At 34.7% G+C, this 16,735-nt stretch overlaps 1 protein-coding gene and 1 long non-coding RNA gene across 2 annotated transcripts in view; both read left to right on the top strand.

Moving 5' to 3' along the window:
• Positions 1–1,739: 1,739 nt before the first annotated feature.
• Positions 1,740–16,735, top strand: part of col5a2a (collagen, type V, alpha 2a) — a 36,348-nt gene continuing 21,352 nt past the window's right edge. The window contains exon 1 of the mRNA XM_083536256.1: positions 1,740–1,985. Coding sequence (XP_083392382.1) covers positions 1,895–1,985 — 91 coding nt within the window. The 5' untranslated portion in view covers positions 1,740–1,894. The remainder of the gene's footprint in view (positions 1,986–16,735) is intronic.
• Positions 1,996–3,342, top strand: LOC310723390. Its single transcript, XR_014532666.1, has 3 exons — positions 1,996–2,344; positions 2,483–2,575; positions 2,651–3,342. It is a non-coding gene; the product is annotated as an uncharacterized lncRNA (long non-coding RNA).

Below are 16,735 nucleotides of genomic sequence, written 5' to 3'. Positions count from 1 at the left end.
TACTCCACTTAACTTTTTACTTACATTAAATATTATATACAAAAGCAAGCAACAACAAAGAAAATGTTTTTTTTTAATTTTTTTATTTCTACTTAACTTTTAATTTTAAAAGACTGACAAGTGAATTAAAAAGTTTAAAACAAGTTTGCCAGTGGTTTTTTTCCACACCTTTTAAAGAAGAGTCAATCTTTCCAAGGTAAAGAAATACCTGCTGGACAAAATTGTAAGTGTTTTTCAAACACTTTGAATAGTTTTATTGCAGGGCATAAATTAGCCTGAAAAGAAGACAGAAGGCCTGAGGCAGGTTGTCCAGTTCCATCACTGAATTCCCTTCCAAAATAATGCACAGTCAGAAAGGGTTTAGTTGTGAACTTTCTAGGTCAAAACAAAGGATACCTACTAAAATGGTTGATACAAGTTTTAACAAATAAAGAAACAGATTAACAAAGATGCCATTAATAATGGCAGTTAATTTAATGCTGTTTAGTCAACCAAATTGTACATGTATATAACGTTATAAAACATGGTTTTAAATTCACTCATCAGAACTGTACGGTAGCTTGAAATCTTGCAGGTTAACGGACAAAATGTCCTAAATCGTTTAAACCAATGTTTTTCTATTCACAAAAATCTTTTTGATGTAGAAAAAGAGAATAAACCAGAGTAACAAATGGTGTAATGACAACAATGTCTGCTGAATTTGCAGGTGTTCAAGCAGGACCCAAACACAAGCAATAAAAGTGAAACACTACTGGAAACATAAAATGTTTTTCAGTACTAAGAAACAGCCCCTCGGTGGGAAATAAAAAGCAAAACTGACTAAAACATTTATAATCTAACTACTCAACAAAAACTCTAAGAATGCACATGCAACTGCACACCAAAATGGCGTCACCTAACATTTTTTTGTGTGGGGTTGGTGGGGGGCGTGGTCAGTACAAAATGTATTAATTTAATCCGTTACACTTACAGTTATTCACACATTCAAATATGTCTACAGAAGTAGTTTAATTAACTTTAATCTTTTAATAGTAATCCACAATAATTGAAGTATGTTGCAATTAAATTGATTAAAAAGATGTAAAATCCGGGGTAACAGTGTAATGACCGGGCTACAAATTCGATTTAATTTCTTTACAACTGCTGAGAGAAACAATGAGCTAAGCTCAACAATCCACCATTGTGGTTTATTACTCCAAAAAACACAGCCTATTGAACCAAATCATACAAAACAGACAGCCCATTGGACCAACAGGAAATACCTGCAGTCATTTCACATTTTTAGGCATTAATACAGTTAAAAAAACATATTTTTAAAAGATCGCTTTTTTGGCTACACCAAGCCAAATTGGAATCTGAGATCTATTCTTATTCCCTCATAAAAAAGTCAGTCAGAAACAAATGAGTTTGGTTCCATCAAGATGGTCATAAAACCAGTTTACAGTCCTGCTTAGGAACAGTCTCTGGAGACAAAACAAAACGTTGCAAAAAGTTGCAAAAGTTTACACTATTAAAATCATTGTTCTGTATTTTTTTAAATTCCAAAATAAATCTAAACACGTCAGAATACATCACGAGGAAGCGTTGCTTTGTGAATGTAGTTCAGTGCGAGTACACGTCTGTGTGTGGATGCTTATGAGAGAACACTGACAAAAAGGGGTGGAAAATTAGGGTGGTCAGCATTCTTCTTATTTGAAGCTGTAAAAGAGAGAGAGAGGGGGGGGGAGAGGGAGAGAAAGAGAGACAGCACAAAGTTGGGTTGGGTCTGATTGCTACTCAGAGCAGGAAAAGCTTCAGTCTGTCTTCATGGTGCAGCGATAAACTTGGACTCTTTTACCCTCTCTCCCTAATTTTTTTTTTTTGCACAAAAGGAGGCTCATGTCTTGATATAGACATGAAGAGCTTCGTGCATTCCAGGATCTTCTTATTTCTGGCTTTATCACTGGCACAAGTACTGTTTGTAAAATGCCAAGACGGAAACAGTGGTAAGTCAATCTAATCTAAAAAAACTTATTGTAATTACATATCTAGTCTTTTAATTACTATATGTTGAGACCTATGATGGGACTATTTAAAGGTATAACCAATTTCAAGTCTAGTTCCTAAGTTCCAAGTCAAAGTTCCTTTTTAGATATGAAATGTCTTTGAGGGACTCAATGAAAATGATGCATAAATCGTAAAAGAATTGTATCATTGTGCGTGACTGTATTGTTAAAATTCCTATTTTGCATTACGGTCGAGTGAATGAAAAATGGCTTATCAAGCACATGTCATTGACTTGGAATCTTCTTGTGCAAGTTGGATCTAAAGATGAGCGTAAAGCCTTGTGTGAATCCCCTTAATGGTAAAAACCCTCAACATTTTTTAGCAGTCATGGTTTTGAAGTTGATATGTAATGGAAATGAGAAACAATGCAAACTCTGATCCTAGAAGTCTTCGCTGTTCACGTTGTGCCTTTTCTTCTGCCCATTATTTCCCCCAGAACCCTCCCCTCACATCTGCACAATGCATTATCAAGGGTGTGAAACTCATCCTAGAGCACACCGGATCACGGATAAAAGAATGGATTGTTAAAGCAAGTTAAAATGTTTGAATGAATTATTGTGGACTTCCTTTTTTTTACTATTTTTTATATTTACCTTCTTTAAAGGAGCACATCTTCCATCCTAATCTGGGGCAGATGTTGTGAGGGAGGTACAGGATGAGAACAAGCAAGGGAAGGAACGAAAGAAAGAAAGAAAGAAAGAAAGAAAGAAAGAAAGAAAGAAAGAAAGAAAGAAAGAAAGAAAGAAAGAAAGAAAGAAAGAAAGAAGGGCAGAAAAACATGTGTGGGGCCTAGAACACCTGAGCGCTATTAGTTCAGTCATGCTGGCTTTTTTTTTTTTTTTTTTTTTTTGTAGATGTGAAACATGTGATGTCACTTTTTCCCCTTCACTGATGTCATTTAGTCTACTCCAATTTTTTAAAAACATTGCTAAGATTTTTTTTTGCCTTACATATCACATTGCACGATGAATTGTCATTCACTAAAAGTGATATAAAAAATTACTTTATATATAAAATTGTACATTTTGGCAACCTGAAACGAATCTTGCGTTACACTGTACAAAATGCGCCACCTGGTGGTAAATAGCCATAACAGAGATCTGTTTGGGAAAGTTGCCAGTTTACATACTGTATATTTTTTTATAGGAATGTCAGAATGATCTTAAAACCATTTAACAAGTTATTATTAATATTATGGACATTCTTAAATCGTGGATATATTGAATTGTTTGGAAATGGAGTGGTTTGTAGTTGTAAATGTAATGTTAGTAGGTCTATAAACCGGAGATGAAACAAGATTAGGCTAGATTTTGTGTCTGTGGTGATCTTTTGTACTGAATAATTTTTCCATAGCTCGTTGGCTGTTAAACAATTTTGTCAATTATGTAAAATGAAGAAAAACATTTTTCCAATTAGTTCTGTGTCACTGAATAATCTCAGTTCTAGGTTAAGAAAATGTTTTCTGAACTTTAATGTTCTTGTCAATGTGTCAAGTGGTTTTGCTATTCAGAGAAGGCTTCCTTGTACATGTTTGTAAATGTTTATAAGAAGTTATGCAACTTCTTTAGGTGCATCAATAATTCACGAACATTGTGAACATTTCTGTTTGCTGGGATGTAGTATTTAAAACATTCACATGCTGGGAATTCCTGGTTCAATCACAGGAACATCATGATTAATGGATAGGATGATCTTTTTTGACATTTTAATCCTGAAGTTCTGATGCAAATTCAGAGTCTCTTGCAAAAATATGACATTTGATGCTGTTGACTGTGTTTTTGGAGAACATTTTTGCTATTTATAGACCTAAGAAGCATTATGCATGGTAAGGCATTATGCACGATGCAAGTCAGAACAGGCAGTAATAAGTTATAATGCAAGCTACCAAGCGAGACTTTATATTGAAAATGGTGGATAGAAATAAAGGATAATTGCATGCTACATCTGAAGAAATGAAAACCCAGTGAAAGTAAATTATTGGCCACAACTGCCATTGAGCTTTTGGACCACAACTGCAACACTTTTATGTTGAGAGAATCGGGTTTTTTTTATAAATGATGGGAAGGGTTTTTTTTTTTTTTTTTTTTTTTTTTTTTTGTGGTTGAGGCGTAGGAAGAACAAAATAAGTAAGACACATGTTTGGGCATACATGCAAGAATTAATATTATACAATTGTAGATAATTACATGCATTTTATACTCAAGGCAGCCAGAAAGCTTAATAAGAAAAACATATGCAGATCTTTTTGCATCTCTGTTTGTTGAATTGACACATCGTGAATTGTATTTCAGTTCTAAACTATAAGACACAATACCCTGAAATTACTCATGTCCCATTTTGGTCAAGGTGAATGAAATCTGATTGCTGAAAAGTGATTGCATTCTTACTTTTCTAGTGTGATATCTAGAGCAACTGAGGAGGGAGGCAAAACCCAAACCAAACATAGAGCTGTAAGTTTGATGGTTTCAAAATCCTTCTTCAGCAGTGGCCATCTGGCAGCTCAGGGAATTATCTGACAACCTCCTGGGTAACTAAACACATTTTCTTAAACGCTGATCCATTGCCACTCCTCCTAAAGAACATTCAACATGACGTAACACCTTGAGGTCCTGGTGCAGTAAGTGTGGATTCTAATTCAAAAAGTTTTGAAATGGTCCATCTATTAAAGCTGACCTGTATATATATTACTATAAGAAAAACCTTAAGATCATGTATAAACACTCCCTCTTCACTAAAGCGTTAAAGACTCTTTTACTAGCTTTTTAGACCCTCACTTACATTGTATGAGAAGCACTGTAATCCTCTCCAACGCAAAACCATGAAATCTGTCAAATATTAATACTGATAATAAAGTGGTACATTTTAATACAAAGTTTTGTAACATTTGGCAGCATCTTATCCATCTTTGTATACATAAACTATCGAATTCCAAATTTTACTAATTTTTTTAATCCCCAAAATTGGTTACAGTCATTGTTACTTTAAAAAAAAAAATAGGCTGTTCTCTAACCGAGCTCAGCGTTTAAGTATGTGAACCCAACCAGGTCTGCAGCAATGTGCTGATGGAAAACATGTGCTGCATTTTTGAGCAATGACTTGATGACTTGCCTCCTTCGCTTGTACCTGAAAAAAAATGAAACCACATCGGAAAATGGATCCTCAGCTCAGCCTGAACTGGAAAAGCCTTTATGTGTAATCTGCATGGATGATAGATGTTGATCCTGCCTATGAGGCTGTTCTATGGGAACAATTTTTAAAGTAAATAAAAAGTAGAGCTGGGGGATGACTTCCAGATGTTTCGACTGGTTGTTTGGCAGTAATTAGAAAACAAATGATAGCTTCCAAAAGTTCCAAAAGACGTTATAGTGCCGATGTTAGCAACATTGTGTCAGAAAACAATCTACGTTAAAAGAACATGAAAAACGCAGAAGTATGTGGTGCGTAAGTCAGGGTGGGAATGAGTGGGTGCCTTTATCATGAGCAAACCAATTAACTTTTGCAAATAATCCAGAAACCAACCCTCAGCACTTCCCATCTGGATATTGAAAGTAGTGATAAATATCTGATTATTCACAGCCAACCATTCGGGATTATAATGTGGAGAAACAGATGGCCAACAAGCCTTTTACTGAACATGGAAAAGTGGGCAGAAGGCAACTGGGGGGTGATAAGCCTCTGTAACATTGATTACAAGCTCTATGTTTATACAGCTGTTTCCATTTGTATACAGATCATGCAGGTTTGTCTCATTGAATAGATTAACCATATCTAACTGTCTTTAAATCCCCATATTACCACCAAAACATAAATTGCTGGACTGTTTTAGACTCCAAATACTTAGAAATGAAGACAACTACAGTGCCATCATCCGGATGAGTGAAGCACCATGTTTCAATTTATTATTATTAACATTAGCATTGTCCTGAGAATGTTAATATAAAGCCAACACTTAACACCCAACTAGCAATTGCAGGTTGCAGAACAGCTGTCATGCTGTCTGGCTGTTTCGAGAATGTTCTAACATATGGCATAGAAACAATCTTACAAATTTGCTTTAACATTCTTGGCTAGAGCAAAAGAGTCGTAAAACCAAATAACCGCAACTTTCCATTTCTAATCTATGTTACACATTTGCTAGCATGATAATAACTCTGATTATACAATTGTTGTGGAAATGACAAACAGTTTACCTGAAAAAAAACTCGAAATTCATTGAATTGAGCTATTTTACACCTTAAACTAATTCACACTGTCACGTTAACGCTCTAAAACGATTGTAAAAAAAGATGAAGCCTGTTTTAACTCAGATGTTTTGTAACATTGCAATAATGTTGATGCCTAACCTTTTTACAACTTGTTTACCAAACATTCTACTAGCATACACTGCTAGCTGTTTTTCAAACTAGTTCACATAAAACTTCCCCTAATAGTATAACTAAAAAAAGTGACTGAGCTAGCATGACTGTGCTTACATTAGCATCACACATGAGTCAGCACAGCTGGTGTAGCTTCTTATTCCTTGGTGAGTTTGGTTTTCTGGGGCAGTTTAAGGATTCATGTCCATTTCTGCTGTTAATGTAGCTCTAACTAGCAATTATCCCAATCCCTCATATCCGGTTTTGGGGACATTTCAGAATATTTCACAAGCGGATTTTCCTTTATGTAGCATCTACATGATACAACCTATGTACAAACATACTGACTTTTGCATTTGATGATGTATACTAGCTTTGCAACAGTAATAATCCCTGATTAGTATACTATGAGCTAGCATTACCAATCAGCACATGGTATCTTTTACAATGCCTCTCTTTTTCCCAAGGTCTAACAGATTACGGAGAAAAGAGCTGGAGTATAGAAGATAAGATAAGAACAGGGAGTAATGGAAGGTAGCAAGGAATCCCTCACAGCCAATTATACTCACTAATATTTTTAATCATATCTTGCTTGTTATCATCAAGGTTAGAAATCCAGGGTCTCTCAAGTGGGCCTAGAAACATATATATATAGCACCACATACATATATATATATATATATATATATATATATATATATATATATATATATATATATATATATATATATATATATATATATATATATATGTGTGTGTGTGTGTGTGTGTGTGTGTGTGTGTGTGTGTGTGTGTGTGTGTTGCTTATGGTAGGTTTAAATATATTTTTTATATTTTATTTATTTTATATTATATTTTTTTAACAACTTTTATTTCTTAATTTCAAACATGTCAGCTAAGGTATTAAGGACTGCCCCATTGTCCTACATAGTTCATATAAATATATAAACATAGCAATGTCCACAAAGTACATATGTTAGGGATTTTTTTATAGTGTGGTCTTGGTTCTTGTGGATTTCATGGGAAGTAGATGGTTGTAAAATGGTTTACTCTTGTGGATGAGAATGTTTTTTTTTAAACATCCAGCAGCTGTATGTTATGAAGTTCAAATGACGAGCAAAATGTCTGCATTTATAGGTCACTGCTTGATAAAATGGCTCATGGCTTGTACAGGGAATATTTCTACTAGTTTCTAATTTTCTCTATGACATTAACATAATTATCATTAGCATATTAGCATTGTTTATATAGCACCTCATTATTAGAATTGATATTTATAACAGGTTAAAAAAAGATTCAAAAGCAGTGCTACTGATTTAGAATTTAGCTACACTGTTTGTATCTTTGTAATTGTTGGTGCATATGTGTACTTTAAAGGTTCAGTCTGCTTTCATTTGATAGTGTAGGATCATGTACCTTCGGTTGTCTGAATGATTTCTCTGAGCAAAAAAAAATGATTTCTGTATTGATTCCTAAACAGCAACGAAAGCCCCTGTAAAGCCCTGACAAAAGCTCAAACGATGCTCTGGAACTGCTGTAAATGAAGTCATCTAAACCTTATAACACACTGTACCTTTTGGAACGCTAACGAGGCTGTGTTGCAAATCACGGAGCCATCTTTAGTCCCTCTGCGCCAGACTGGTTTATGTGGAAATGTCTCCATGGTTTAGTAAGGTTTGGAACAAGACAGTTTTGATGGTGTTACCGTATGAAAAACAGCAAAATGCTGCCATGTCTTTTTGCTGCCATGTCCATCATCCAAAACCAAAACTCATCTTTTATTAAACTACATTTCAATTGAGTAAAAAAACATGCTGCCTTGTTTTTTATTTGACTTTTTTGTTTTGTGAGTGAAAGGCATGTTATTGATTAATACAGTATTTAAATAGAACTCAGTGAAGAAAAAAAAAGAAAAGAAAAGTAAGGCCCATGAATTAGGGAATCACTTTTAAATGCCTTAATAAGGTATTCTGTTGAGTATTATTGATGCCTATTTAGCCTAATTGCTATTATTTAATAAGTAAATGTATCTAATCTGATTAGGACGGCTGCCTATTTTGATCTTAACCATATTTAGCTGAATTGCATCAATGAAAATTGTGCAGTAAATCATTTTTTTGATGACATTTTTTTGTTGTAGAAGTAATGCATGTAAGCATCTATGTTTGTTATTTCTCTTCCACATCTATTTAATCATTGGCCAGAACTGTTCTTGTATTAGGCAAAAGAAAAAAAAAAGGAAAACAAAATTTTGTCCTCTTGTTCAAGGAGGAGATTCGTCACTTTGTCAGTGAGCTTGTTCTCGTGTTATCTGCTCTGCAGGAAGTTACCCTTACACCGGTATTTCCTGTGGAAAGAAACGTGTTTAATGTCTGGATCTGAACAGGGATAAAATCCCATGTTTTTTTTTTCACCCCTGTGTGTGCAAAGTAATAAAACTAAATGTAAATATATGGTGTACAGTTTACAAAATCTTTTTTTTTCCCTTTATTATTCGCAACAAAAATGAAAATGGTGCACAGTTTATTTAAGTTACGTCTTATACAATGGTATATGATATTATATGGTATTTATATTACATTATAATTATAAGAATATTCTTCATAATAATTGCATAAGTGTAATCCCTGGTTGTCTCTGGTTTTATTTATGTGGTTTGATTTTTTTGAAAGATTGAAATCTCTTCTGTTGAAAAAACAAAGGTCAATCGATGATGTGAAGTTGGAGAAGTGATCCCTTCCATCCGGAATAAGCTTCTCAAACAACAGCCAAACCAGCTGCTCATGACTATTAGGAAAAATATGCATGTGCTAAAAAGAGGAGTGTTCCCAGATCATGAAAACAATCATGCAGAATTCTTTTTTCTTTTTTTTTTTTTTCTTTTTTTTTTTTTTTACTGCAAACATTAATGTTTCTAATTTGGATGAAAGAGCAAGGCTTAGCATTTCTTCCCCTGTTGCCAAATTCCAGGCATAACATTTTCTAATTTTACACAATCATATTAAACATTTTGTTAGGAATATGAAGGGTGGCAAAGCAATTTCACATACAATGTTACCATGCATTGGGTTCTACCATCATAAAAAAAAAAAAAAAAAAAAAAAAAAAAGTTTCAAAACACTACTAACTCTTTCTTTTTCTTTTTTTTTTTTTAATTAAGCAGACAATCTCCAAAAATAATTTTGAAATAAAAAATAAGTTTGGGAAGAAATTTGAAAAATAATTATTTTGAATATACAACATTGGATTAAACATGTGATTGACATTTCAAATTTCTATTTGTATATTTATATGTTTGTTATTATTGAAGGGTCCTTTACATTCATAGGGTTGAAAGAAACACCATGTCAGCGACAGGCGATGGTTTAATCCAGTCTAATACCTGAATAATGTCTGCTTGACCATGGCTGGCACACCTAATACTTCCAAATACCGCCTAAAAAGCTAGCATCATTGTAAGATGGATCTTTTTGGCATGCTCAAGCATCTAAAAAGGTCATTAGAAAGTGCTGTTCTCCTTTAGAGCATACACTTTGTGTTTGAAAAATAAAAACCAGAGAGTTTACGCTTGGGCATGTTCAAAATTTTTTCTTTTTTTTTCTTGGGTTTTTGAATTCTGTGAGCAAACAGATACAAGTGTCTTGTGCTTTTAAAGTAAAAGGATGACAGAGAATTGTTAATGAAGCGAAGGAAGAATCTTTCAATGCTGGTCAGCATGGAGTAAATATTTATGAGACACCCTGACTTAGGTGCTGAGCCTGCAGAAGAAAGCAGAGTAATCCAGAGTTGTGGCAAAGCAGCTGTTGGGACTCTGAACTGTCACGTACAGGCTTACCAAGCAGAGAGGGAAGAAATCGTGAGAGTGGAAAAAGCAGTGCAGGAAATATGGACTTGTTTTTATATCCGTCGGCTGGAAAGAAATATGATGCATGTGCTTTTTGAAAGCTAGACTGGACACATTGTACAAATATGAATGTGTACCTCTTTGCTGCTTTATTGTTTTTAAGAACTGAGCTGTTCTCATGGCAGAATTCATAATAATGCCGAACATCATTTTAACACAAACTTACTTTTAACAAATACTGTTTGTCTTGACTCTTCTGTATACTGATTTTTAATCGTCTTGAGATCCCTTTTGAGGCTCTCGAGATTTTCACTTAGGGGAAATTTCCTTGCCTTTTTCACCTCTGGCTTGCTAATTAACGAAGCTAAATGACATCTGGATGTCTGTAAAATCTCCTCCATGACCATGTCTATTACAGAAATGAAGTGGAATAAAATGTAATCGATTTAGGTGTGTATTTTCTGTCAGGAATCTTCAGTAAATTCATCACAAAATAGCATTATTTGGCATTCATGTTCATATTTGGCATTTGTTTGTATAAAGTGCAGAGCTCAATAAATATTAATACAATCCCAGGATTAAATACTGTCCTGTGCAGTCACTTGCTGTTTTTTTGGTTTCAATTTCTCATCAACAGAGCAAAAAGGGGAATACTTAAAAGCGTGTATGAGTGTATATATTAAATACTCAAATACAATTTCAAGCACTAATACTTTTAAACATTTATAAACTTCAAATAATTTTTTAGTTTTGAATAAGGGACAGCAATAAAAGTTTTTCTTTATATCTATGTTTCTTTCCTTGAAGGTTGGCTCTTACTTTGCTTATGTAAATCCATGTCTGACACACTTAGGCCTGAAATCCAATGTTAATAAATGGTTAATAAACTTTCTCCGAGCATATAAACAAATGCCAGAGCCTTAAGCGAGAAGCATAAACAGCATACAAACCGTTGTAGATATGGGATGAGCAAACTTCAGGATACAGACTGTCTACACGCCCAACACAGAGGATATCGAATTTCTTACTTCTTTCGAACATTACCCAAGAGCCACAATAAACAATATGGCTTCCATGACTTTATGAGCGTAAACTAAAACGTGTGTGTGCAGATGAATTGCACTTTTTACTTTTAGTTTTTTTTTTTTAGGAGTTTTGCTCAGGAGTAAAAATACCAGTGGCATAATTTTCATGAGACAAAAGTGGGAACTGAAAGTGAAGTGAAAATCATGGGTCTTCCCAGCAACGGAGCTTTTTATTGTTCATCTGAATGATAAGACTGTGCAACAATATGTAATTATGTTGAATTTCAGAAAAAGTTTGAGCATTGTCATCAAAACCAGAAAAGCAGGAAAATGACCATTCATGATGAAAAAAATAACCACATAAAGATCTATTGTGAGCTTTAATCTTCATTGTGGTGTTTATTTAGAAAATCCGTTATGATACCAGAGATTACATGTTTTGTTGACTCTGTTTGAATAACTATAATTTATTTGAGGGGAAAAAATGCCACCAGTTATGTGGTTATAGGGCACTCAGACCATACTCTATATTACCACAGTACACTACAGTAGACAGACTTTTCATCATTTTTATCACTTTCTCTCATTTTTCTGTCTTAAATTAAATGTATTACATTTACAAACCATATCATGTTTCAGAAAGTCAAGAAAACCTGGGTTGAAGGAGATTCTTTTTCTTCTATATTACCCAATTACAATTCAGCTGACCTCAAAATCTGCTTGGATCCAGATGGTCCTGTGTGCCTCTGTTAGCCATTAAAGTGTGTCTCTAATGAGCACAGTCACCACATGTGCTTTATTTCAGAGCGTAGTCCTGTTGTGTTTATCGCAAGCATCATGGCGTAGCAGATCCTTCGCTGATTCCTCTCAGAGTAAAGTAAAGCCGACAAGAGTGGGACAAAGAGGTGGCACAGTGGAAAGAAGTCTGTCAGCTAACTTGTAGAGAACTTCTGCCTTCAGGGAGAATCAGATTACATTCAGGGATGTTTATGGAAATTGCAAAGTAAGAGTGAAAGCCAGACTGTGACAGGGATATAGACAATCCATGTATAGCTTGAATAGGTTATAATATCTGTCTAACTAAAATACAGTATATTGAACCATAGGTGAGTGGTGGCCTGGGAATACCATGTTTGTCTGAGTGAAGGTATAAAAAGATTATATAATAATAATAAATATTATTGGCGGGAATAACTGATTTTGCATCATTAATCATGAAATCATGAAACTGAATGGGATTTACAAAGCCACAACAGATATGTAAATGCAATGTAGTAGAGGTCAAATCTTGATAAAGCCACTACTATTGATGGAAGTAGAATGATAATGCATTGTTACTAATCAAATATCTCTAATACTTTTCATTTTAATTGATATATTTTGCCATTAGTGGGCAATTATTTGTCTTATGACACTTTAACATTGTAAGTTGAAATACTACATATCATAGATCTACCAAGATTACTTAAATTGGAAAACACACAGAGACAAATACAAAAATACAATGGTCTGGGCATTCGGGATTATGCATCATACTGGATTATAAATGTTACCAAGCCAAATTTATTGGCTGGTTATTACAGCAACATAACACCCTGGGAGTAATATATTAGACTAGGGTAAATCGGGGTTATTGGGTACGAGCCTAATAATCTTACAGCCAGTAGAGAACTTGTTACCCTCTCTAAAGTTAATGTCTTATTTCCGACAGCACTTTGATTTTCTTTCCATGCTTTGATTTTCTTTCCACATTGCAAACTGCACAGTTTACCTACCACCTGGCATGTTCTAAAACACTTTCTTTCAAGTCTTGAAAAGACCCAACCATAAAATGTTTTTTTTTAAAGCAACATAGAGTTAAATACATCTTGAATGGTAGAGAGTAGTAGTGATGTGCATTCAACAATTTGTGCAGTAAGGCTTTTGGGAAATTAAAGCTGGATTATTTCTGGGCTCTTTCTGGTAAATCCAACGGGAGTAGACCTCTGACAAAAAAGAGAATAATTTCATAAAAATGGTACTTTGGTCTATTTTCATTTAGGATTGAACAAATACACTTCAACGTGCATCTTGTGCCCAAACCAGAGGAACATTGTGTGGTTCCTCAAAACCTCAAATCTGTCCAATCTCTATGTCTAAACCAGAGCTTCAACCTCTGAGAAACCAGTCTGGCTTGACCAAGGAGTTGGAGGTTTTAGTTTAATCATAGGTTTTTAAACACACATAGAAGAGTGCTAGTAGAATGGATGACTGAGTAACTCATTTCTACATTTTATGTATCTGAAACAAAAGGAAATTGCCACATCAAGAAGTGCTCCCCCTAAGAACAAGTGTGTAAGTCTTATTATGGGTGAGGTTGAAGTTCTAACTGAAACATGATGCAAACAAACATGTAAACTTTGAACTGTTCATTGATAACTTAAAATTGTTTATCATATGAAACTCTCAGCTGTTGCATTTTGCAAAAGACCTTTAAAGGATTCCTCAAAAGTCCAAACAAATAATTAATAAGGGATCAAATCGTAATTTTATTTAATCTAAAAAATTTAATTTCATGGTCTACTCTTATAAATAAAACACAATAAAAACAAAAAAACATTTTGCTGAAGAGCATGTAAAACAACCATTTGGAACAAATCATTTTCTACATTAAATGTTTTCACTGTACTGACCTGTGAAGTAAAACTGCAAAAACTTTGGAAAAGTCAGCAATGGTTTTTAGTTCTCAAAGTGAGGGGTTTGTCAAACATAACTCAAGTGTCAATTATTATATAAAATAACGTATTAATTATTATTAATTTGCAATGGTGGTGAAAATTGCAATCGAATATTTATTCTGTTAAAATATTCAACCTATTTAACTGCTCCCTTCAATTGAAAAAGGTTGATCCGAACCTTAATAATGGCAACCTCGTGTCAACTTAGACATAATGTGTTCTGTCATTGGAAAGTTCGGGGGGAAAATAGTGCATGGCTCCAATAAAGAGTCAGAATAATATATTTGAAAAAAGTGGAAAACGTGCGCTGAGGCGGTTTGTGAGAGTTTATTTTACAGTTTAAGATTGTACTGGATACAAAAAGCTTGAGAACCTCTGTTCTAGCCAATTTGTCTGTAGAACAGTTTTTGGCACCTTTAGGTATACATTCTTTAGTAATATATTCCAGAATGGTTTTATTTTTTTTGTTGGAAATGTAAGGGTTCCTAGATTCAAAAATTCATTTGATTTTGGACATTGATTGGAAATCCTATTGCTGTATGAGTTTATATAAAACCCTTTAGGGTTTTTCCAGAGGTACAAACCAAAGAAATGTGACCCACAGTGTTGGGTCTCTGGTTAAGTCTCTGGGCTGCTGTTTAGAAGGCCAAGAGCAACGCCAAGCCTCATTATCGCCAATCTGCCACTGTTGGGCATTTTAGCAAAGCGTTTACTGCTCTTGTTTTATACCTGAATTTGTGCCCCTTGTTTCCAAAAAAGTAGTGAATGCTTGGAAGGAATTGTGCTAGATTTTGAAACTTTGTTCCTAAATTATAGGATTTTAACTACTTTAATGTGGAGAAAAAAATGCAATCCTCATTGAGAGATATATGGGTTTCATCTCTTTCTATCATGGAAACATGTCTATAGCTGTAAGTGGAAAAGCAAAATGAGTCACTGGTTCCACAGGGTCAATTTCAAAACCTTGAAAAAAAAGGGGCCAAAGAGAAAACCCTGAACCCAGTACATGTGCAGTTCAGTCCTAGATAGGAAAAACATACAAAGCGAATACTTTTGTTCCCTTTGGGCTTCTGCATTTGCCTAATACATTTCACAGTTTACCCCCCCCTGAGTGTTTTGGTGGAAACACATTGAGTAGCAGTAGATTGTGTTATCTCAGAAAACTAGAGTGCGAGGCTGTGGGATTTTATACATCAATATAAATCCAATGTGAAGTGTATTCTCTTTAAGGAAAGCCGATCCAAAATTGGTATCTGTTTGGGCCACAAGATTTGACAGTTGTTTTACAAAAAGGCAGTACAAAAAGTTGTGACTAAGCATCGCTGTTTAAAGTTAAGAGTTGGACAAACAAAACAGCAACGTTGCATTTCTTGCTAATTGGAAGGAAAGCAAATGAGGACCTTATTTCTTTAGATTGGACTCGAGCCTGTGAGTAACAGTTAAACGGGCATATCAGTGAGCTGGAAAATCAAGATCAGGCGAATCGTTTAAAGGGTCACAAGCCCAGTGCCATCAGTGCCTTTAGACTTTTTTTTGGGAAAAGAAAAAAAAAAACACTATATACCAAGGCAACATCTTTGTTTCAACTTGATTTAATTGTCTACAGCTCTGCTTGGTTTTCACACTGTGCCTATGAATTTTTTTATAAAGTCAAAAATGCACATTATATCTGAATTATAATCCATCTGTTATTTGATTTTAAGTCATAGTCTCTCTCTTTATGACTCCATTGTGAATTTTGGTTCAAACTTGCTTCTTAAAACAGACGTTTCTACTTGTTTTTCTTTTTTCCCCCTTCCCCCTCAAAGACAGGAAATGAGAAAAGACCAACAGTCTTTAATATGGTCCTGGAAAATTTCTTCGGACTTTTCATTAATCAAAACAGAGATTTAGTCGCAAAACTACTGACTCAGATGTGAAAACACAATAAATCATTCAACTCGGATTTAAATATAAAAATGGTAAAGTAAGTTGCGACCAGTTCTGAGGGTCTGTACGTGTTCTTTCTGTGAAGTTATTTTGGACCATATGGTTCTTCTCAGATACAGCAGATCTCCCTTCAAAGCTTGGCATGACACATATTAACATCCCAACCCCCTTCAGGGCAAAAAGGATTTAAGCGAGTCCACCACATTCACACGTAAGAATTAGCCTTTGATTGCAAGAGCCGTTTCCTGGATTTTTTACTCATCTTCTGCCGTGTTTGTCTCCATTGCCTGAGAGCACTTAAAAATGATTTAATAACCTCAGATACCTGTAGCAATGTGAGCTATTTGACTGTTTGATCTAGTTCCCAGAGCAACTGCCTTTCTTACGATAGGAGTACGGTGAACAAGAATTTGTGTAATGGCCTGAAAGTGCTGTGCTTGGTAACAAAAAAAAAACTGGCTTCACTGGAAGTTAATATTTTATTAGATTGAGGATTGTGCAACTATTTTATTAGCAGCAAGTTATGTTAGTTTATGAACAAGTGCAGAATTGTTATAATCGCATCAATACATGCATATACTTAATATATATAATAAAAACTACTGCCTGTACCCAAAAGTGTGTTTGTACTTCAATATCCCACACCTTGTACTGAGCTAGCAGTATAACAAGCATCGTTGGAAACAATTATTCAATGCCCCTGTCTCTCAGCCAGTGAGCATGGAGGTGCAGATGAGACGCAAATTTCTGTATTAAAGGTTCCAGTAAAGGTAAAACAGGAAGCTCATGGATGCCACCTGCTGTTCGTGGTGTCCTCCT

This window comes from Silurus aristotelis, assembly GCF_946808225.1.
Source record: "Silurus aristotelis genome assembly, chromosome: 3".
Classification (NCBI taxonomy): domain Eukaryota; kingdom Metazoa; phylum Chordata; class Actinopteri; order Siluriformes; family Siluridae; genus Silurus; species Silurus aristotelis.
The sequence above is the reverse complement of the archived record's forward strand: the minus strand, read 5'-3'. Positions and strand labels throughout refer to the sequence as shown.